The 23,617-nt window shown below is 46.4% G+C and overlaps 2 protein-coding genes across 2 annotated transcripts; both read right to left on the reverse strand.

Moving 5' to 3' along the window:
- Nucleotides 1–18: 18 nt before the first annotated feature.
- LOC109773213 (uncharacterized) lies at nt 19–7,585 on the reverse strand. The gene is made up of 7 exons (XM_020331911.4): nt 5,745–7,585; nt 2,969–4,262; nt 2,496–2,775; nt 1,689–1,796; nt 1,292–1,570; nt 746–889; nt 19–638 (listed from the first exon to the last, which is right to left on the reverse strand). The coding sequence occupies exons 1-7, from the start codon at nt 6,775–6,777 to the stop codon at nt 450–452; spliced, it is 3,327 nt and encodes a 1,108-aa protein (XP_020187500.1). The 5' UTR covers nt 6,778–7,585; the 3' UTR covers nt 19–449.
- A 5,711-nt stretch (nt 7,586–13,296) lies between these two features.
- Nucleotides 13,297–18,241, reverse strand: LOC109773192 (phytochrome A type 3). Its single transcript, XM_020331892.4, has 5 exons — nt 16,180–18,241; nt 15,141–15,957; nt 14,468–14,764; nt 14,106–14,358; nt 13,297–13,614 (listed from the first exon to the last, which is right to left on the reverse strand). Exons 1-4 carry the CDS (start codon nt 18,239–18,241, stop codon nt 14,142–14,144), a joined length of 3,393 nt encoding a protein of 1,130 aa, XP_020187481.1. The 3' UTR covers nt 13,297–13,614; nt 14,106–14,141.
- Between the last annotated feature and the right edge of the window lie 5,376 nt (nt 18,242–23,617).

Below are 23,617 nucleotides of genomic sequence, written 5' to 3' on the forward strand. Positions count from 1 at the left end.
ACCTGATGGCGCGAGATGTACAGAAGAACCATAAGAATAGACGTGCACAGCATGGCACCACAAGGTTGGACAGTAATAATCACACCATGTACAACATGACAGCCCTATTCCTACAAGAAAAATGGGTTTTCAAAATGTACCTAACCAAATGGCCTGTTATACTGGAGCCAGACAATAGACAAAACCCAGAGTTATATTACACCACAACACAGGGCATTTCTAGTACAGGGAGCAAAAGACCATCCCAGAGGCAGGCGCCACATCGTGATCGATTTGAATCAGGATCGCGCTTAAACCTGAACATTTGTTTCCATGGGTGGCTCGTGCTAGAACAGATTTCATCATCTTGATCTTCCATCAAAACTTCATGGTGCTTGCTTAGGTGCCAAGACAGATGATTAAGGCACTCAATATGGTGCAAACATGATGATCCAACAGCAGCAACCGTGTCATGACGATATTGGCTCGTAAGGAAAAGAAAGCCACGGGTGTTTCAATGCTTCCAAGGCGCTTGGGCGCTTCTTCGGATTCACCTCGAGAAGGTATGAAACAAACTCGATGAAACCTTGATCAGCCATGGGCAAGCGGTGCCGCAATGATGTCTTCTTTGGAATCAGGTATTCTAGCCTGCTACTCTCCTGAAGCACAACCAATTGCAACTTATTTTAGAAATGAAAATATTTCAAGGAGGAATCTGAAAGAGGTGCGCGTGAGTGAAAAAGAAACATGGCTGAAGAGTTCAAACCTGATTTCTTTCATACAACATGTGATTCTTTGTGAAGTATTTATAAGTATCACGCCCCTGTGCAAGCATGGGTTGTTCTATGGAACCAATGATGCCCATCACACGTGCAAGTAATGTCGCAGGAGAATCGTTTTGAAATAGAACCTGAAGAGCATAGATCAATAGAAAGATCAGCTAACACATTCTTCACGTGTAAGAAGAAACACCAAATATATTTTACTGTTGACAACTAAACACATATCATAGGAGAAAGAAAAAATAAAAATAGCTTCTGTTAATGAGGTATATAGTTTCTAATTGCCTTATTTCCATACTAGTACTGTTAGCAGTACAGACCAGCGAGTATGTACCTTGCTATGGTAAAGACATTAAAGAAATAGGCACTGAAAGAAAAGTTCTCCTTTTATCTGATTAAACTGTGTGTTTGCATTACAGGCTCTTCCTATTATATGTCGCTAGAAGATTGTTACAAAAACAAACAATGAAAGAATGACAATTAATGAAACTGTTAAGAACAGTAATCATCAGCATGCAATAGCCACTTACATTTCCAGTGCAAAGTTCTGCTAGAATACATCCAAGTGACCATATATCTATCTTTTTGTCATAAGGTAGGCCCAGTATAACCTCAGGTGCACGGTAAGATCGCGATTGAACGTATGAGCATAGATGGTCAGTCTCAAAACAGCTACTGCCAAGGTCAATGACCTTAATTTCACATCTACTATAGCTCTTCACCAATATGTTCTCTGGCTTCAGATCACAATGAATAAGACCAAGTCCATGCAAAAACTGCAGTGACTCCAGACACTGAATGGCTATTGACTGCAAAACGGATCCATCAAAGAAATAAATCAATTACCAGCATGAAAAGTTGATTCATGTCCAATTGCTTAGCGAAAACACTGAATCAGCATTAATGGGTGATAAAGCTTAATGATACCTGTAATCTTGGCATCGTAAAGTAAACCTCGCCTCCTGATTCTCTGTTAAACTTTTGAAATTCATACAAATTTGCCTTCAGAAGTTCACAAACTATCAACAAATGTTCCTGCAAACAAATACTTCGAGTAAGTTCGACAGGAAACAGAGCTGACTTCGTCACAGGACGCCCTAATCTAAATTTGACAATGACTAAAGATAGCAACCCAATCATTCTAATGAATCGACTTGACAAAGAATCTCAAAGCCTTTTTTATTTACAAAATAAACTCAACTCCTAGACCTTCATAGTATCAACAAGTAATCCTCCAATTGTGTTTGAAACAAGTGCAACACCAAACATGGCAAATTTCATTACAAGATGCAATGGACTGAGGATAAAGGATTAGATCATTTGGCAAATGTGAATGATTGCAAAAACCAACAAATGTGGCAATTCTAATAGATTAAATGGCACGAGGATCTCCAACCCAGCCTTAATGCGTAGGAACTATAAATGCTAATCTACACAAGAAATCAATGCCACGATAACTGGAGAGGAATTGTTTACAAAGAGAAGGCGAAAAACTGTTGAACAAACGAAATAATGTATCAACAAAATTAACACTAACAGCTTATAATCAAGATCTCAAATTTACCATAATGTACTGTTCATATATGCATCTTCAGTAAAAAAAAAAGGAAAATGCTTCAGTAAAATAATTGGGAACATATATATCAACCCTAAACTTGAAAAATGTATACGCTCAATGAGAACTAAATGAGACCAAGAAGGGATCAGGGAAAGATTAAAAATACTCATACTTACCCGATAGTAAAAGTAATCATATAGACGCAGAAGGTGGTACTTGTCCGCAGGGTCATGCTTGTTTACATATTTCAGAAGCTTGATCTCATCAAGGCTCTGGTCGAAAAAATCTTTGTTGTTCTTAATGATTTTAACACACACGTCCATTCCTGTGTGTAAATCATGTGCCTGGATAGCTTTGCTGAACGCTGCTGATCCCAAATACTCCGTGACATGGTAACGACCAGCAATAACAGAATTGAGAACAACATGGAAATTTTTATCTTCTTCGAAACCAGTTCTGTTTTAACATTTACAGAAGATAAATGTCAGAGTAAACAAGCATCTTTACACAAAAACAAATAGATATTGTTCCATTCTAAACGTAAACACCAAGCACAAATAGAGAGCTAGGCATTTCATTTCCTTTCAAGCTTTAACACAAATCAGGAATCAAAAAGAGGGATCGAGGAATCAAGGACTAAAAAAGATACCTATTTTTCCTATGCACAATCTTCAGATTGAAAGTTTCAAATTCTTCCTCCTGGGCCTTTATCTGCCTTACTTGTTCTTGCAATGCTGCTGCTTCCTCGTCATCTAACGTGGTACCGGTCTCCTCTTCTTGTGCATCATCTAGTTTCTGATGGCGAGCATTCATTGTTTCCTCCACTTCATCATAAGTATTATTCAGAGCAGACGATGCGCTCGAGTTTCTTGATCTAACAACATCAGAAGTCATTTCATCTCGAGAGCTCCTTAGGGAAGAGACACTATTCCTTTTCTTCCATGTGGCAAGTGTATCATCTGATACCGTGCCATTTTGACAGTCATCGGGATCATTGATTGAATAATCATCCTTCTTTGACCATGAAGACTTAACATCTGATTCGGTATTTTTTCCAGAATGCAGTGGCGGTGGAAAAGAAAATCCACCATCACCATAAGCTGCTCCTGGTGGCATATTGCCCTTTTGGATATCATAGTTTATTTGGTCCTGTTTTGCTCCATTCGCATTAACCTTTTTCTTTTCTGTTTCTTGCTGAGAGTGTCTCTTTCCACTAACACTCAGATTACTTTCGTTGAAGTATTCTATGTCTCCTTCACTGCTTCCTCCAATCAGACTTTCACGCACCTCACTGCCAATGTCAGCAGCATCACTGCTTATACCAACACCAATTGACCTGACTGAACCGTGCTGATCATCCTCAACAAAAGGGTCATCGGGATGAGGTCGTGCAGAATCATTAAGGAATTTCCCATTTCCTAACATGCCTAGTTCACTATTCTGTGACACAAAACCCTGCCATACTGGTTCAGAATGCATCAAATTTAGTTCTTCTGAATCCAAAAGTTGACCATCATACTGAGCTATCATATCATTATCAGGAATCCCATGTCCTATTGGCCGCTCCGAAGTACCTATTGGTGCAATGTTCTTCCCATGAAAATACTGCTCACCAGATATGTAAGAATCCTCTTCAACAAATGATTGGTCATCGTCATCATCCTTTGTAGGACGATCATGTCGATCAGCTCCACTTGTGTGACCAGTTGGCTTCTCATTGTCACTAGGATAGTCAATCTCATGTGCAAGAAACCAAGTTTCATCCTCAATTGGTTGTCGGGTGTAGCCAACATCGTCGTCATCGTCATACTCATCAGAGTCCCAATACTCATTTGGATACTCAAGCAAATCATCACCAAGTGTGTCAAAAACCATGTCAGGGGTATCCTCTGCAATGCCTTGGCTGACGGATAACCAACTACTGCCAACCGTGCGTCTTCCACCTGAATGTGTTAACATGTAGGTCAAGTGTTAAATGCCAAAAGATTAGCCAAACTCAGATAAGTGAACATACAGTAGAGCACTATAGCAGCTCTGAAGCATGGGAAAACTCTCCTATATAGTTTCAGTATTTTCATCTTAGAGCAAGAAACATTTCACTGTTGCAAATTTGAATATCCATACTATCAAACATGAAATTTTCACGCAGGTTGAGTCCTGGGTTATCTTTTAGCTCGCATAAGATCTACAGGAAAATGTGAAATGAGCGGCACATATCCCTTTACAAGAGCATATACTCTAAAAGACAAGTGCCCTTCAAATGCAAAGAAAAAGACTTACCATCGAAGATTCAATTTGCCTACTGATACTATCAAAGATCAAAGTTTCCAGAAGACTTGAGTTTTGAATTTTAAAAATCTCACATAAGATCAACAAGCAAATGGGAAATGACCACTAAATATTCCTTTGGGAAAAAGAAGGAACAGAACACAATTATAAAAGTATGGCATATGATAGTGCTGCCAAAATATATTAAAGATCATATGCTTTAAAGGCAAGTGTCCTTGAAATGTAAAAAAGGTCTCTTATTTGGCTCATGTGATAATGCCGTCAAACTATGCATGATTACTGAAGGATGAGACAAAGATACATGTAACTATGTGTATGTAGTATGTAGCATAGCAAAGATACAAGTTAATATGTCTTTCTAGAAACTTCAACAAAAGCAGAGTTTTGTCAGAAAATGTGATTTTTATTTTGTCACAAAAAACTCTCCACACAAGAACTCTGACAAAGGCATAAACAATACAAATCATGTTTATGTTAGCTTATTCTGAAGCTTGCTGTCCCACAGAACCAAGATGACAATTGTGGTGATTTGGTCTGGACAACTTCTAGGTCAAGGAGAGCTGTTATTCTCTCAATAGACAATTAGAAGGATAAACAAACAAGTTTGGCACAAACCGACATAAAATAAAGCTGCAGAGTTCACAGAAGGGGGCAATGGCAATGACTCTAGAACAATTACTACCGAAGAAGCAAAGTGGACAAGACAACTGTTACAAGTTCATTAAAACTCTAAACAAAACCATTCAAGTCATAAGAGACTTCACAATTTCTATTGTCATATGCTCATGTTCAACACAAAATAAAATGGAACAAATATCTCGAACTAGTGCCTGTATAGTCATCTTCCTAATTGTGATGCTGTAATGTGCACAATTTTCTACAAATCTTTGTAATGTTCAGTTGTTCACATAAAGAAGGGCCAAATGTACTGAATTGTCTAAAAGTTGCAGTTTCCTGTGGTAGGTATGAGCTACACAGTCGCAGTTCTGTAGAAAAAAATATAGTAGGTTTTGTAAATATGTACACAGAGCAATCTGCTGCGCGGCTCAAGAGTAAGGTAGAATCAATTTGCAGCTACTGTTGTAATTAAAGATGATCATGTTGCCATGTCACTATCAAATTTGTAAACAACATACCTGATGATGTAATGTCCTGCCCAATGGGAACATTAAGATAAGACCCAATCATAAAGACATGGTCAGTACTAGGGTCATTGGATCCAGATCCATGATGATCGATCTTCTCCTCCCAGTTCATATTAACAAGCTTATCCTCGGACTTGAGCCGCACAGGAGGCAACTTGGGAAACTCTTCGCGTTGGCTATTTCCCATAAGCTGCAGGTCGAAGCAACGGTCAGCAACGTGATCCACATTACTCTGGGACTTCCCTGAGTAATACTGCCTGCTCCCCTCATCAGGCTGCCTCTTTGCTGCTTTTCCCGAACCATCGGCATTGACGCTCTTCTTCGTATCTTTCCTCTCGTTTCCATCCTGGTGCGCACTATGGTAACTAGACGACGGGATTTCCGTAGGAAACGGAAGCACCGTCTTGACTGCATAGCCATTCAAGGGCTCCTCCTTTTCTGGGACCAGATTCTTGTCACTCGAATGTCCTGGTTCACTGACTTCACTTCTCCCTGCAGTATCAACTTTCCCCTTCCCTCTTCCAAACGACACCTTCTGCTCCAGCACCGGACCAGGCTGCTCGGTCCCAACACCACGGTCCCTCTTCTCAGGTAACGATGTGCGGCGATGCCTTGGCACTTCCTCAGACACCAGAAGCTCGGCCAGCTGCTCCACGGTGCTGTTGGCAATGCTGAAGTTCCACGGGTACAGATCCCCTGTGTTGGTGTTCTCCAGAGGCAGGCCAATCCCGAGCCCCTTCTTCCCATCAGATCCATTTGCCAGGCCTCCGACGTCAATCTCCTTGACAATGAACTCCCTGGACGAGTCGGCGCTTCTCACGGAAGAAGCGGCGCCTCTCGGCCCCGCGGCGGAGCCCGCCTCAGAGCCTTCCCGCTCGTCCTCCTCCTTGGGCGAGGGCGAGGGCGCACGCCTATGCGTCTGCCCGTTGGTGGTGGCGCTGAGCTCCCCGCGGAGGGCGGCCTCGGCCTTGGCGAACCGGTTCTTCTTGAGGAACTCCAGCACCAGATCGATGTTCTCCGCCATGGTTCCCTCCAATATCAGCAGCGAGACCTGGCGGAATGCTTGGCGGGAGGCGCCGTCAAGCTAAAAGGCCGCGCTTTGCAGAGCCCGGACCCGGCCGAATCGGCCGAATCGAAGCTTCGAGCCCCCGGGACTTGCGGGGCCACAGAATGCGCCGCCCCGCCGCCGAAAGCCTCGCGAATCGAGCCCCGGAGCTCCCCGGAGCCGCGCTTCCGCGGCAGCAAGAAGAAGAGCGAGAGCCAATCCCTAGGGCGAAGCGGAACCGCGGGCGCCGCTCCGCAGAGCGAGCGAGTGAGTGAGGAAGCACGAATCCGCGGGAGCCCGGCGGCGCTCGAGTCGCGGGAGGAAAACCCTAGCCGTCCCCTGGACCCCAGCCTCAACCCCGTCCGGGTCGGGCGCGAGCGGGGAGGAGTGACCGGGCAGGGCGGGGCGGAGGAGGAAGGGAGGGAGGGGCCAGGGAGCGGGAGGCGGGGCCGGGCGGTCAGCGCGGGGCGGCGCGGGGCAGATCGAGGGCGGGGCGGCGGCGCGGCGGCGCGGGGGGCATTGGGGATCAGGGGGCGGCCGGCGTGGCTGGGGACAGCATATTCGCAGTGGTGGTGGTGTGGCGAGAAGCGAAAAGAAAGAAATGGTTTTTTTCCTCGGCCCGTTCCGGCTGCGGTGTGTGGTTTGCGGCCCGGGGTGGGGATCGAAATCGAATCGATGGGGAACGGGGAATCGAGGAGGGATTTGTGGGGAGATGATGATAATAAATCCTTTTCCTTTTCTCTTGGGCGATTGGGCGGCCGTTCAAAATCGGTCCCTCCTGCGTTCCGTGTGGCGGCTGTGACCGTTCGGCGCTTTCATTGGTCTCGCGGGGATGGATTGATGGATTGCCCTAAGCAAAAGGTATCCCAGGTATCTCGCTGTAAAGTGCATCTTGATACTCTGGACTCTGGACTAGTAGTATAGAGGTTACGAAATGTGCGGCTTTTTATTTCCGGCTATGTGTAAAGTGAAGAAGAATGTGCCCCTTCATTGAGATCCCATGCAACGTTCTCTATGTGAAACACATGAAAAGGGCTGTGTAGAAATACAAGCCCTTCCATGAATGGGACTTTTGTCCGCGTCTATATAATTTGCATCTGATGCATTGTGACTCCGCGTAAAAGTTCCATGGAAAAAATAGACCGTGGGAAAGTGAAAATGGGAGCTCTTTTGGGCAGAAAATATCGTGAATGCCCGGGTTTTTCTTTTTTTGCATCAGAGGGATTTGTGTCTACTATGTTAGGATTTCACATAAAGCTCTATGGAGAGAAAATTAAATCCTCCTCGGAAAAAAAAAGTCGAGACACCAAAAAAGAGAAATTAAAACCCTTTCGCAACACGTAGAAAGTATCGTGGACGGCGGATTCCATGGCTTGGCTAGGCAAGTCATGTTCGGTGGGGTTGAGTGGCGGCACCACGCTATTTGTTTCTATCCAGACTCCCTGCGATACTTGTGAAGCCACCTCCACTGTCGCACCCTCTCCCTTCTGTCGTCGGACATTCTAGCATGTGTGTAGGGGGTGATGACCGCACGCTTTGCTCTGTGAATGAGCATCCCTTTTTTGTCGAACCCTCTCCGTTTTGTCGACGGACATTCTAGTATGTGTGTAAGGGGTGATGACTGCATGCTTTGCTTTGTGAAATGAGCATCCCTCTTTTGTCGCACCCTCTCCCTTTTGTCGATGGAGATCTAGCCTATGAGAAAGTTGTGAAACATGGTGACAAAGCATCATGATACTATAAGTGGTGCCTTCTGTCAGGTCACGATAGGTGTGATGAAGTTGTTAGTGTCGAGGGGCGGGAGGGATGATGACCGCACGCTTAGCTTCGTGAATGATCATCGCTTTTTTGCGGCGCCTTGTTTTTTCTGATGGGCATTTTCCTTAAGCCCTCATCATTTTCCTTTTTTTTGGCGAGGACCTTAATGTTTTCCTTAAGCCCTTAAAGTTTTCCTTTTTTTGCGAGGACCTTAATGTTTTCCTTAAAAGAGAGAAAGAAACCGGTGGAGTGTGGTGTAGAAGAGAATAACATTAGGGAAATGATTCGAATCACCCGACTGATAATGACACATGCGTCTGTCACCTCTGTGGCCGCCTGGTCTGATTTTAATCAGATGGCTCGGGAGCATCGTATTACCTATACTAGATTTTGCAACTGAGCCATGGTTGCAATCTCCCCCACCGCAACATCTGGTGTGTTGCGGGATCTGGATTCCATTGTGAGCAGTCGCCTCACATTACTCCCGAGCTCCCCATCAAGTTGACGCCTCCATAGGCGGCCCTGGTTGCCGCCACCGTTGCTCGCCGCCAGCAGGACGCGGACGAGGCCGGCGGCGGCACGCTGATGAGGTCGCCTGCAGGCACGAGGAGTCACCTCTCATGCTCCTCCCGAGCTCCCCGTCAAGCTGACGCCTCCATGCGCTGCCCCGACCGCAGCAACCGTTGCTCGATGCCGGCAGAATGCGGACGAGGCTGCCGGCAGCACACTGGTGAGGTCGTCTGCAAGCACGAGGAGTCACCTCTCATGCTCCTCCCTAGCTTCCCATCAAGCTGACGCTTGCCTGCGCTTCTCCAACCGGCGCCACCGGCAAGCACGCTGATGAGGTCGCCGACAAGCACGTCGACATGCATGCCGCGTTCTACATAGTGTGTTGAGAGAGAGAGAGAGAGAGAGGGGGGGGGGGAGAGAGAGATGGAGATGAGAGAGGAAGAGGAAGGTGCAGCGGCGTGCTTCTCCGGCGAGTTTGCCGGCAGTTTTTTTTTTTGAAAGGAAGGAAGCCCCCGGCCTCTACATCAATCGATGCATACAACCATATTATTAAAAAATCGCCGGCAGACGTGGCAACATTTTTCAACACGTCATTTGTTGCAAAAGGTTTTCTACAGCACGAGCTTTGTTGCAAAGTTTACGGTAGAAAACGCTCACCAAGGGTCCTATGTGTAGCCTCGAAAAAAAGGTTTTGCAACAAGGGTCTGTGTGCTGTTGCAATGATGAAAATCACGATGAGCAGATGCAACGACTCATGAAGCGGCCGATGTTTTAAAAAAAAAACACCGGCCGACGCATAGTAACCCCAAAATTATGTGAAGACTCTCTTTCTTTTTGTGGTCCTAGATATATATTTAAAATAGGTGTGTTCATATTAAAAAAAAGGCTGTCCGGACGTCCTACCTGTTGTTCGTTGAGCGATGCGTCTAGTCAAAGCATCGTGTTGGACAGTCCTGCATATCGTTAGGGACAACGGTAACGGTTGAACTGTCCCATTTCTTCTGCAAAGTGATGGCAGGAGAGACTACATATTTTCTGCTGCCCACTGTTACGGAGTAGCACTTGTTCTTCCTGGCTGGACTAGGTGTACCGGCCACAATCAAATCAAATATCAAATCAATGCAGGATAGATGAGATGAGACCAAAGCCGGGGCATCGTCCTGCGCCACAAATCGGTACGCGCTTACCGGACTTTAACGGCAACACGAGAAATAAAAGCCAGATAGCAAAGTAGTAGTAGTATACTCTCTGATCGTACTCTAAAAAATTCTTAACTCCTCGTGTTGACATTTTTTGGGACTTATTAAACATCAGCTAACTTAACCCTCAAACTCAGAACTCCTCAGAGATTTAAGAAGTTGAGCCTCGAAATATTTTCTTTCTTTCTTCTTCTTCTTCTTCTTCTTCTTCTTCTTCTTCTTCTGCTCAAATTTGACCAGGAAACATTCATTCTCCACAAATCTCCTGTGTACTTCTCCCATTCGAAAAAATGGCACAATCATCCACGCACTGCCCGATTGACCTCCCCACAATTATAAATTCCCACCTGTGCCCTTGACATCCCAAACCTTAGCTCTTTCCGCGGTCTCCTATTTTCCCAAATCGTGCCGGAATAGGGTCCGGGATATTCGCGCCGATCAATCTACCAAGGCCGCGCCCCTGACATCACCATGTTGAGGCTGCTTCCGACCCACCGGTTTGCCTACTCATGCCAGCACCTCCACCCGCCATCGTGTCGGTCAATTCTCCGAGCTCTAACGATGTTAACGACGTGGAGGAGGCCGCTAGAGCTGAATCGCTAGAAGAGGAGGGGGAGCAGCCCCACGCCTGCGTGATGGTGCATGACCGCAACGTCCTGGTGCCCCTCCAAACGTGCACTGGGGGGGGGGGGGGGTTGGAGCACGTCGATGCTGCGGTCCTCGTCGCCCTCCTAGCAAACCCTGCGGGTGGTGGTGGAGCATCGCCCTCCTAGCAAACCCTGCGGGTGGTGGTGGAGCAGCGGCGTCGAGCGTCGGGCATCCTTTTCATCCCGAGTGTCACTAAGCGTCGGGCATCCTGAGTGTCGCCGAGGGTGGGGCATCTCGACTGTCACCAAGTGTTGGGCATCCTGTGCATTACAAGTGTCGCCGAGCGCCGGGAATTCTGTGCATCTCGAGTGTCGCCGAGCGTCGTGCATCTGGTTTCCGCGAACCTTGTGACACCGCCGCCATAGAACCGGTGCCGAAGATACCTGGGGGCACCCACGACGGCAGAGGCATCAGGCTTTGGAACAACGCCGGTCATCTACAACCTCTTCAACAAGGAGGAGTAGCTCGTTTAGCGTGTTGTTAGCTCTAATTAGGTTGTTTTCATCAATAATTAATGTTCTATCTAGCTTAATTTTAGAAGTATGATATTTAATTATGAACCATTATGTATAATTATGCACTATGTGGTCTAATGAATTTTCCGAGTTTGAAATGATTTTGTGCACAATTTTGATTTTGAGGAGTTAAGTTTGGTGGTTCTGTTAGCTCCACATTTTTTATCTCCTGATTATTTGAGGAATTAATGTTAATTTTGTTTTTCTGTTAGCACCACACTTTTCTTAACTAATTATTTGAGAGTTATTAAGGCTTAAAACTATAGCAGAGTCGTCTTTCCTCTTCCTCAAGAAAAGTCTCCTTCCCCCTTCCATCAGCGCCGTTGCCGATCCGCCCCACCTCCGATGGCCTTTGGGCCCTGGTGGTGCGGAGGATCTTAGCACCCGCCGGCGGGAGGGACCCCATTCTCGTTTTTGTTAGGTTGGGGCTATGTGGCGGTGACGATGTCCCTTGGTAGGAATAATGTCTCCCACGTCCTATCCTCGTCCCGATGGTGCGAGAGGATGTGTCTCCATCGGATCTCGTGGGATTCGGTCGGTGCTGGTCTTCAGTGGATCTATTTGGACCCTTTTTTTCGTCTTTGTTCGCGTGGTTACAGGTCTGATCTTTCTGATATACAAATCTCTTCATCTGCGATGGTTGTAGCTCTGATGCGCTGGCCCTTTGGGGCCTTGGCACGACGACTTTCCGACTGTCTACTACGATAATGTTTGCCCAACTCCAGTGAGAGAGGGGCAATGACGACGACGCGCCATCGGCTCGCTCCAGTGCTTGTAGTCGACTCTAAACCCGGGCAAACGTCGGGCCGGGCCGGGCTTATAAAAGCCCGACCTTCATTTTTCAAGCCCGAGCCGGGCCCGAAGCCCGAAATACTCCTTGTTTTTCAAGCCCGAGCCCGGCCTGAAATCAAGCCTGAAGCCCAAAAGCCCGGCCCGAAATCAAGCCCGAAGCCCAAAAGCCCGCCCCGAATGCTGTTTTTTAGTATGCGCACGTGCAAGCCCGGCCCGAAAGATAGAAAAAGGAAAGCCCGAGCCCGGCCCAAACTATCTTTCAGGCTGCAAAATAAAGCCCGAGCCCGCCCCGAATGTCAAGCCCGGCCCGGGTCGTCGGGCCGAGCTGTCCATGCCCGGGTTTAGTCGACTCTTGGTGGTCCATAGACCCGATTGTAATTTTTATTACCTCTTGTGTTCTCTGTACTGCCATAATTGATGGATAGGTTAAAAATTTCTTTCATAGAAAAGGATTTAAAATGAAATTTTAAAACGGATCTTTTAAGGTTTATTTAAGTGCCACCGCCAAAACTAATATGGGAACAGAGGCAAATGTTGCAGACCAGAACTTTGACCCAACTTTCCTCGATAGAGAAGGCACAGACCATTCTGCCCTTTCTGTTCCCGCACGCCCACCCCCATCCCGGCCGCCGCCGGCGCTCTCGTCGGCCCTAGGCGTCTGCAACCGCCGCCGCGTGGGGAGCTCACGCCCAGGCTCTAATCGGTGACTCCCCTTTGCTTCAAACGTCACCCTTCTTCTTCCCTTTGTCTTAGGCCTCCGAATCATCATCGTATATCTGTACAGACTCTACTGATGTGCTCGACCAATTCTCGCGCCCATGCTGATTCATCCACGGCACCGCTACAGCCATAATTTTCTACAGCTCGCAGTGTCTCGTCGCCTCTCCTGCCCGAAGATTTTCTCTAGTAGAGTACGTACAACTACGCAACCGAGCTCATTTTTTTTAGCAGATTCTTGTACAGACATTTTACAACCGAGGTCAGGATGCACCCAACCAACACTAACACGCACACCGGGATCACGCCGGCAAACAGCAAAGCCATAAAAGACCAACGCTATAGTAACACAGCACAAGTAGATAACCATACTTGAATAATCTCATAACCAAGTTTATAAAAGTACATAGCACAGCCATAATAAAAAACTGATAATGAGGCATCAAACTTGAACCTTACACATACATAGTAGGACGGACGAAAAGAACATAGTACATGACCAAACCGTGCCACACAACCTTTCTTTATCCTGGAACTGATAAGCGATCCTACAAGCCAACCTTTGCTTCTTTCTTTCTGCATTCACTTAACACTCTACCACAGCCTGCTGCAACCGTGTCGCATCTTCCCCGCAAAGACGTCACCATCCCTCGCTCATGGTTCTTTCGAAAATGAAGCTGGAAAGGAAAACAAAATTCTTTTAGCAAAAGGGCCACACTCCCATCAGCTGTTCTGAAAACCAAAATTCTTTTAAAGACAAGGTCACACATGGAACAAGGTCTAGTGCAGAAACTGAATCAGCCATGTTTGTCACTCTTCTGAATTAAAATAAGGACTCTACGGAAAATAGTACGTGGGATCCAAAGAAAACTTCTTAATTTTCAGCGATAAAAGTTTCTGCCACCCGTTGGAATGAGCTTCTAGGTAAAAAAAAAATGCTATCCATACTCCCTCATTCAGCGTCTTATCCGTAGCTAATGTGTTAGGGAAACAATGATCTTTTTTGTATCAATAATTAATTTGGAAGGCTGCAGATTTCAGCCGTGCGTTCCATAAGTAGTATTCTTTTGATGGAGTATGAATTAAGAAAGCAAGGAAAGATGCAAAGCCAGCAGTTGTGACAAAAGAAACACACTGAACTAGTGCACGTTAGAGTTGTTTCACATACCATCTGATGAGCATACGTTTTGCACTGGCTTCTTCATCAGTGCTCCATTGCCGTTGGACCACAAGCAAGTTCGGCGGTGAGGATGAAGATTGACATACCAGCTTCCCTTAGGTGACGAACATCGCCGTTCATGAGCCTCAACAGGTTTCTAGAGACCAGGAGGCCCAAGCCCTCCTCTGACTGCTGCGTGTCGTCCTCCTCAAACATTTGCGCCATTAGCTCTGCCGGGACTCCTAACCCATGGTGCTTGATCCTGAAAACATACAGAGACCAAAATAACCATCACTAAGCATTTCCCAAAAGAAGACCTCAAAACTTCCTTTCCAGAAATTAGCAGGCATATTGCAGGACCGATGTACTACCTAAGGTCAAGGTCAATAAGGTGAAGATTCTCTCCGATGCTGTTCTTCGTCGCCTTGGCTGAGATCTCGATGGAACCTCCAACAGGAGAGAACTTCACAGAAATAGATAGGAAGTCAGAAAGGATCTGCTGGAGTCGAACACCATCTCCATAGATCAGTTTCTTCATAAATCTCTCTGGCAGGTTGCAAGAGACTCTGATGCCTTTTCCCTCGCAGGCTATCAGTACTTGGCTTACAGCAGCCACCACCACATCTTGCAACGCAAATTCAGCCATCTCCAAATCCAAGCAACTAGATCTGTGACCACAAATGATAGAAAACAATTATGTTATTTTTAGAAGATGATAACAGTGAACTATTATGCACATAATACCTCTCAAATATAAAAGTAAGCTCGAGCAGTAAGTGAAACCATATATACTGGCTAAATTTTCCGGAAGCAGTACAAATATAATAACAACAATTAGTTCAACAAGTTGTGTAAATGTAACCATGTTTAATTGTTGTTCCATTTTAATCACATAAGTAGGCATATACTAGAAAGCAGGTCAAATTAGGACAACGAACAACGACATCAACATACGAGGTCCGCAAACTGACAAAAAACAGGGACAGCCATAAGTAAACATGAGAACGTAATAGAACAATTCAGAAGATTTGGCAAGAAGAATACTTTTCCATGATGCTATCTTGATCCAAGTCGGCAAGTATCTTGTTTAGCTGGTGGTGACAATTATCTGAGACATGGATCTGCCTCATCTGTTCTTCATTCAAATCTGTGTTCTTTAGTGCTTTTCTGGAGTAAAGCATGCCTGAGAGAGGGTTGTTGATTGCATGTCTCATGTAGGAGAAAGCTTTCAGCCTTTTTAGTGACGCCTGCTCGGAGGCTTGCTGCACCTGCAGTGCTTGTTGCAGCTCATGACTAGGAATATGAATAAAACAGAATACTCCAGTGATGAGACCATCCTCATTTTGCCTTCTGTTCACTGACAGAAGGCACTCAGTGTACTTCCCGCTTCGGTTGAAGAAGCCAAATGGAGCCTTTTCCGTTTCTTTGCCGGCTAACCCGCTGTTGATAACAGCACAAAGGCTTACAAATGCATCTTTGTTCTTCAAAAGGCAGGAAGCATTTCTACTGTCGAACACTTCACCGAGAAGCATCTTATCGAGCACTTCTTCTTTGTGCCACCCAGTCAGCTTGGTCATTGCAGCATTCCACTCACAACACCATCCAAATTCATCAGCACCAAATATAGGAGGAATAAGTGGGTTCGGGTTGTGAATGATCGCCTTGTAGTCTCCCTCAACCCGAGTAAACTTGTCCATCACCAACTTATGGACAGTCATATCTTGGGCTACAAAGCACACCCCAACAACATCATCATGAAGGTCCCGGCTGGCACAAGCATTCACAACCAAGATAACAGGGCCATCATCTCTCTTTGGGCCATGAGTCTTTACCTCAAATCGAACTTCTTTCTCTTCTTTGCCTGTTTGATCAGCGAAATATTTATTAGAGACCCATGAACGATCGATATTACTAAGTTATCAATCGCAAATTGTGTAAGCAGTTGACGCAATAACCAGTTAGCTAGGTTCAACACACAAATTATCAATAAATGAAGATAACACAAAGTTTCTGACTAAGGAGGAAGGCAAAGTAGGCGCGGAGGTAAATAGATAGAGAAAAGAAATACAATAAATTTACTCACCCTGCAAAGCTAGATATAGCATCCTCTGGACAACTGATACAGAAGATTCCTCCACAAGGGTAAGTATGTGCCTTCCTATGGCATCATCAACCCTTAGCCCAGTCAATTCTGCCGCTTTCTGGTTCCACCCGTTGACCAATCCATTGCCATCTACCGCCAAGATTGGAACAGTTGCTGTTTCCATTAGACGAACCATTTCACTGGTCACTGCCTGCAATTCAGCAAGCCCATCAAGCTTTAGATCACCAATCTGTTCATCTAAGCTAGCTTTTCCGGTTGGCTTGACGACACCATCCACTGTCCCTCGAAGTATAAGTTGCAATGAATGAATAGCATCCATCTCAGAATCAGTCCAAGCCAAGCTCTTCATCTTGACAACTTCAAGGAATGCCTTGAAAGACAACCTAGGGTGCATCCTTCTGCTGTCATCCTGGTCCGATGGATCATTCTTTGCACCTCCCCATCTGATTTCTTTAGCTGTATGTGACCTGAACCAAAAAAGAATATCATTGGAATTGATCTTAGCCACTGCCATCCCACAAACCATATCACCAAGAGCAGAGGCTCCTGGGTAGCCAGCATCATGGAGGCTCTCAGTACTCAGGCCAGTGGAGTCCATGTGAACTTCCGACAACCACAAGGCAAGATCGCGTATCTGTGACTCGGTTGGAGCATTACCCAGACGCCACACTTTGCCCCCATACAAAAGAGCAGCACCATCACATTTGATTAGGTCCATGATATTGGGTGCCCCTGATACGATAGTCAGGGGAGAGGCTTCCTTGAACAGCATGTCAGAGAGAATTGTTTGCATCCTCAGGATGCTTTTTTCGCGTAACTGTTTCTGTACTTCAAACTCCTTGTTGACATGGACAGCAAACACCTGTGCTAAGAACTCACAAGCATAGCGCAGCGGAAAAGGGACATATCTGGGGCTCTCATGGTGGCAAACAACAAGGCCCCACAGTATCTTCTTCTTCTGCTGCTGTGCTGGTTGTTCAGATCCGACCTCATCATCCTCTTCATTCTCATTAACCACAACAGCCATGACAAGGGACGCAATCGAGTTCATGTTCTCCATATACTGAAGGTGACAGCTGTGTGCTGCCCTGAGTGCTGAACCACACAAGCTAATATCAAAGGGGAGTGCCTCATCTTCGATGACCTTTATGGATCTTGCGCGGACATCGCAAATCATCCGCACTTTGTTCTTCATGAAAAGAAACCTGGCTGCTTGAGGGATATCAGTGGCCGGATAGTGCAGGCCCAGATAAGGCTCAAGGCCAGGCTTTGTGATCTCGGCAAAGACCTCGCCATGGTTATCTTCATGGAACTTGTAAGCCATAACCCTATCATACCCTGTAAGTTCAAAGACCTCCTTGACCACAGTATTGCATAGCAGCTCCATGCTTCCACCTGGCAGTGCCTGGATCTTGGAGATTGCCTTGGCAGCAAGCTTGTAAGACTGCAAGGCCCCAGCAGCAGTGGCAGGAAATTCTGTGGGGTTCACAGGCTCAAAGTCTACCACCAAACAACCGGTTGCTCGGTGAACAATGGCATAGAAAGGCTTGCCTGAGGACTTGCACTGAACCAGGATAGGGTTCAGCAAAGAAACATCAGCAAACCCTAGCGCCTTGTGCAGAGCCGTGGCACCTTGGTCAGTGAACAGAGACCGTACATTGGTGCCGATGTCGAGCCTCGGGGGATCGTCGACACTGGGCACTGCATGGCTGACAGTTGTAAGCATTTCTGGCGCGTTCTCACTGAATGCAATGACATTGAAGCTCTTCTCATCAAGGGCCAACAAGCAACCAAACGACTGGATCATCTTCCCTCTCTGAATGTGCTGCAAGTAGGCTATGACCTTCTCCGACCGCCCTTCCTGCAGCACGGTTGGAGTGTCCCGCTGGGCTTCGACCAGCTTGGAGTAGTCGAAGGAGTCACTAGATTCTTCAAACTCAGCATTGAGTTGAGCATCAAGGGTTGTTTGTGCCAACACCCTTTCCTGGGTGCTCTGGCGGTTCCTGCTGGAAGAACTGGAGGCAGGCATTGAGGAAGACATCTCCTGCCTCGAGTACTCGAACCGCTCTCAGCAGCGGTATCTGCTGCGTGCCACTCTTGCTGGACATAAATAAATGAGAAGCGGCAAACACTAATTAGTAGTAAAATATAAAAGTATGGTAAACCATTAACAGCTTGCAAAAAAAAAAACAGAGACGATCGTAATGGCTAAATATATTTGTTTAGTATGATGAAGTGCTACTAAATACGCGTTTCTCCTGTTTTCAGAAGCGTGAACAAATTCGACAGGCATTTTTTTTAATCGAACACGCACCTAAGTGTGCGTCTTTGTATATTAGAAGAACAGAAAGAAAATACAGAGAAGCAAAAGAACTGTACAGGCGCCCTACTGTAAAGACATAAATAAATGAGAAGCGGCAAACACTAATTAGTAGTAAAACATAAAAGTACGGTAAACCATTAACAGCTTGCAAAAAAACGCAGGGACGATCATAATGGCTAAATATATTTGCTTAGTGGTACTAAAGATGTGTTTCTTTTCCTGGTTTCAGAAGCGTGAACAAATTTGACAGACACTAGAAGAATAAAGATCCATAAAGTACCACATCTCCTGCAAACCCAAAAAGGTACTAGTAAAGAGACTTCCCATGCTAACCATAGGGAAGGAGCTCACTAGTTTGTATCTGCAACGGTGTAACTTATCCTATTCATCACTTGAAGATTTTCAAAGCGATCAGTCGGATGTGATTTAGCTGGGTCAGGATCACTCTTCTCAACATTACTGTAACCAGATGATCCTTTTTCCAAACAAATTGTATGGCTTAATAAAAAGTAGAACAGTTGGTAATTTCTTATATAGGAGAGTCAATTATCTCATCTGGAGAAAAAGAATGTGGCCACAATATTGGGAAGGTTAGTTCTGGCCTTTCTGTTGTGTACTTGTATTATTTCTCTTGATGCAGAGGAGGCCGGGGTTATCCCCTTTTTCGAAAGATAAAACTTGTATTATTTCTCTTTTCCTTTTTTTTTGCGAAGAGTGTACTTGTATTATTTCAACAATACAGTATACCCCCATGCCAAAATTCAGAAGGAAAAAACACTAGCAAGGCACGGCCAACACTTGTTGGTACTTCCAGTAAATATGCCTTCCCTGGTGATGCTTCCGTTTCACATATACTCACTCTTTTACGGACTGTAGAGGTGTGGATTTTGAGTTTTCACATACCAAAATCTCCTGCTTTTCTAGCTGTGCAAGACTGAAAGCTTAAAAAGTTCAGAAAGGCAACTAAACCTACAAGACTCAGCGCAACCAAAAAAAAAAACCCTACAAGACAACAGGAAGAACCTGCACAACAAAAAATCAGCAACGGCACCACCATCGAGATATGTATCACCGCAAACAACCAAGCAAAGCAGATTACAAGGGTCTCTGTCTCAGGAAAGCGCCCCCGGGGATCGACGAACCGCTCGGCGATTCTGTCATTCCGGTGACATTGACATGGCACATGGATGGACGGAAATCAAGAACGACCCGGCGCTCGGAAAGCCTATAAGTGGAAGGAACAACAGCACCAGAACGCCTCCCTCGGTCCCAAATCAACTGAGCAGAGAGATGCTCTGCTTTCACTGGTCAACTAGAAAGGGGATTCTGCATCGCCACAGTTGCATACCACCACTACTACTACTCCTACAGAAGAGGAACGTCACTCTCTCGACCTTTTCCCAGCGCCACAAATTCATGGAGTAGCATGATGCTGAGCCCTGATCACCGGACACAGAGCAGGAACGTCGCCCTCTCTAACCTCCCAGGATCGAATTAGCTTCTGGTATCACTATCACGCATCCAAAGTCAAACTGGGAAGGAAGCATTCAATCCAAGCTCCAAGCAAGCATACATACATACACGCAGGTGGAACAAGGGAGGGGGGAGCTGGGAAGGAATGAGAGGAGAGGGTACCTGCTACCCGGCGGCGAGCCACTGGAGAGGTGAGGTGACGGGGCCGTGGTGGAGGGGAGGAGTGGAGTAGCGGAGTGAGTGAGGCCCGTGGGTGGTGGACGCGAAGCAAATAAATACTGGCAGTGGCGGCGTGGCGCGCCGACCCTTGCTCCGCGCCGCGCCCATGACCGGCGCGGATGGGAGAGCGATGGGAGCTGTCGACGCTTAATTGGCCGCAGCCTTTCCATGTCGACTTGATTAACCTAATAACTTCACCTGCTTCCCATCGGGGGTTAACCCGTTGTGGAACTGCAGACGATACGCGATATCCGTTGCCCTTTCCTCAACGAGCTAGCTGCTCGATCTGTGCTACTCTGACTTCTCTTCCTTTTTCAAACGTTTATGCTATTTGGTACTATTCCGTCTCATAATACAAGAGCGTTTTTGTTTATATTTTGGAACGGAAGGAGGAGTGCCCAAGATCTTTCTCTAGCATTTCCGAGCTAGTTTCTCTTTTCAGCTAGATTTCTGCTTTCTATATTAATGCATCATCATATCCCTGTATGAGATGACTTGAGACTTATTAGAGCATCTCCTGCCGCGTCCCCAACAGGCCCCCCAGACCATTTATTAAGGCCGGCGTAGAAAAAACGGTTCAGTCGTGCACCCAGAAGCCTAATTTTCGCCGGTTAGGCTCGAAACTGGTGCCGGCGGACTCAGGCCGAACCTGGCGCGCTGTGGGGCGTCTGGGGGCGCCGGGGGAATCATTTTTGGCGCGAAAGAACGGCGGGCCCGCCGAGTCAGCGACCCCCGCGCATCGTCGTCCTCATCGCCTCGGTTTCTCGTGGGGAATCAATGCCAAGGCTGCCGCCAGTCAGCCTTTCATTGATTCCTCACGGGCGGCGCAGTGCGGCGACGCTCCCCCTCCCGCCACGTGTACACACGGGCGGCGCAGAGCGTCAAGGCCGAGCCCGTGAAGACGCCGCTCGGTCGGCGCAGCCGCGGCGTCGCCCTCGTCATCAATGAGGGCGGCCATGCCTCGTCGGCTCCTACCTCCCGCCTCATCAAGCCGAAGACGGAGCAGGGGCTCGTCCCCGTGAAGAGCGAGCACGATGACATGCCCGCACTCGACGACGGGGCCGCCTTGAAGTGGGCGCGGGAGGACTGGGCCCGGCTGGAGATGGAGCTCCAGCGCCGCGCCCTAGAGGAGATCGCCGCTCGACGTCATGGCCGCGACGAGGGAGGTGTCATCGTCCTTGAAGACAGCAACGACGAGGCGCCGCCGCTGGCCAAACCAGTCCACCAGGGCGACCCCGGGCAGGGGTCTAGCAGGGATGGCCGCGGTGTGAAGAAGGAGAAGGAGGAGGACGACGGCGGCGACTATGACACCTTCAGCAAGCTCTTCGGCCTGTAGGCGCGACAATAGCCGTTTTTTCCTTTTAGTAGATTTTGTTTTCAATATAAAAAATACTATGGAACGCCTAAATATCGTCGAATCTATGTCGTGTTTGCCGAATTTTGGCCTAGTATGTTTTTAAAAATATTTACAAAACGTCGACAGGAGCGACCTGGGGGCGACGTCTGGGAACCCGATCGCCCCCACGTCGAAATTATCGCCGGTTCACCCCCAGGGCGTCGCTATTTCCAGTCCCTGGGGGGCCGAACGGCTGGAGATGCTCTTACAGATTTTTTAGTGCCTAGAGAGCAGAATCCTTGCATCTTTGTAAGCAGAATCCTTGCATCTTTGTAGGCCAAGCTCCTTGCTTTCTTGAATCTCATCATCGTGCTCCATTTATCTTTGTTTCAAGCCTATATTCGTGTAAGAGAGATCCCATGGGATCTTGAGAGAGTTTTATTGAAGATCTTTTGAGGGTGTGCGACTCCTAGGCGACAAGGAGTCACTTGAGAGTTGTCAAGTGTTGTGAAGGATTTACGACTTTGTACAAGGCTCAGTGGTCACCTTCTTCATGCAAGATCAAGCGTGAGGGAGGGTTTGACCTTCATGGTGGCAAGTCGTGGTAGGATAGGTAGATGTCGCTTGTATAGACTCTTTGTGGGTGACGCTACTGAGACCTCTTTGTTCTTGGGACTTGGTATCCAAACCCCCACTAATGGGGAGTAGGATAGCACCAACTATTTGAACTTCAGGTAAATATCTTCATGTCACTGTATTTGCATTCACTACTCTTACTCTTATGTTGTTGCAAGTTTTGTTTCCGCGCTCTTATCTTGTTGTAGACTTGCATGATTAGGGCTCTTAAGTAACCTTGATAGATACACTTTCATCCCGTAAAAAAAAGATAGATACACTTTCACTTAAGTCTATCCACACCCCCTCCCTCCCCACCCGCCCACCACCAGCAGTGTAGATCATAGCCTTCGATCCCTCACTTTGGCCAATATTAAAATGGTTGTAGTTGTTACAACATCGTGCTATAGGTTTACAGAGATGTTGGTGAAGGAAATGGAAGGTGAAGTGGCAGTGGTGGTGATTTCAGGAAAGTGAATGGAAGACACCAGGCATTGCGCAAGCCTTACCAAGGCGACACGGGTGGAGAAGGCGATGTCAAGAGGCATGTTTTTTTTTTTGCGATAAGCATGTTATTATTCATACTAAAATACCACAACAATAAGAAATTACATCTGAATACAAACCATATGTGATTTACTTCACAGAATTTAACTTTTACGTTCTTGTAGTAGTTATTGACGAAAACCTACAAAGTTTGTACTTCAAAAAGAGCCGGTGTTGCGAATTGAGCGTTGCTCAGATGGTTAGCATTCTTGTGGTGAAACCAATTCACCAGGGTTATGTCGGATGTGTTCATAGAGATAGGGTTCACGTGCGTGCATTCATACGAAAAGATGTATGTACGTGTGTGTGAGTATCTGCAATTGTTTTAATTTTTAATACAATATAGACATAAACGATCATACATATGCGTATCTACGATTGTATTGTGTTAAAAAAACGGTTTTTTTAAAAATCAGCACCCCGCATAGCAACCTGGAACGACGAGACATCATATCTCACCTTGTCAAGCTTGAGACACGGCTCTAATCAGTATCCAAACGGTTGAGTCGTTTCGTCTCGCTGCCTACTTTTTAGTGCATTGTTGAATGCCTTTCCAAAGCGGTTTAAGCTTACGTAGGTTTTTCTAGTAAAAAAAGTAAGGACTCGTTTGTTTTCTCTTTATATCTGACCGTCGAGCATTTTTTTTTCAACTATGTACAAGTATAATGCACCCACACAAAAATCATGCATGTTTTATCAAAATTCAGGGTGATCGCCATGGACACACATGCTAACGGTCCAAAAGACTTCCCTAATAACGACGGTCGTCACGAGAAAGACGGGGTTGTCACACTTTGCCAGAAGAAGCCATCCGGGCAAAACCGCCGTGGCATCCAACCAGGCGTTCCCCTAAAACCTCAAAGCATCTACAACCGATCATTTCAAACTAACAGTTCAATCAGTGC

This window comes from Aegilops tauschii, chromosome 4 (genome assembly GCF_002575655.3).
Source record: "Aegilops tauschii subsp. strangulata cultivar AL8/78 chromosome 4, Aet v6.0, whole genome shotgun sequence".
Classification (NCBI taxonomy): Eukaryota; Viridiplantae; Streptophyta; class Magnoliopsida; order Poales; family Poaceae; genus Aegilops; species Aegilops tauschii.

Coding starts and splice junctions, on each gene's coding strand:
- LOC109773192 (XM_020331892.4), bottom strand. CDS start 18,241: ATGTCTTCCTCAATGCCTGCCTCCAGTTCTTCCAGCAGGAACCGCCAG. Junction 15,958..16,179: donor GCTATATCTAGCTTTGCAGG/GTGAGTAAATTT, acceptor CTGATCAAACAG/GCAAAGAAGAGAAAGAAGTT. Junction 14,765..15,140: donor CAAGATAGCATCATGGAAAA/GTATTCTTCTTG, acceptor TTGTGGTCACAG/ATCTAGTTGCTTGGATTTGG.
- LOC109773213 (XM_020331911.4), bottom strand. CDS start 6,777: ATGGCGGAGAACATCGATCTGGTGCTGGAGTTCCTCAAGAAGAACCGG. Junction 1,797..2,495: donor ATGATTACTTTTACTATCGG/GTAAGTATGAGT, acceptor ATTTGTTTGCAG/GAACATTTGTTGATAGTTTG. Junction 890..1,291: donor CAGAACTTTGCACTGGAAAT/GTAAGTGGCTAT, acceptor TATGCTCTTCAG/GTTCTATTTCAAAACGATTC.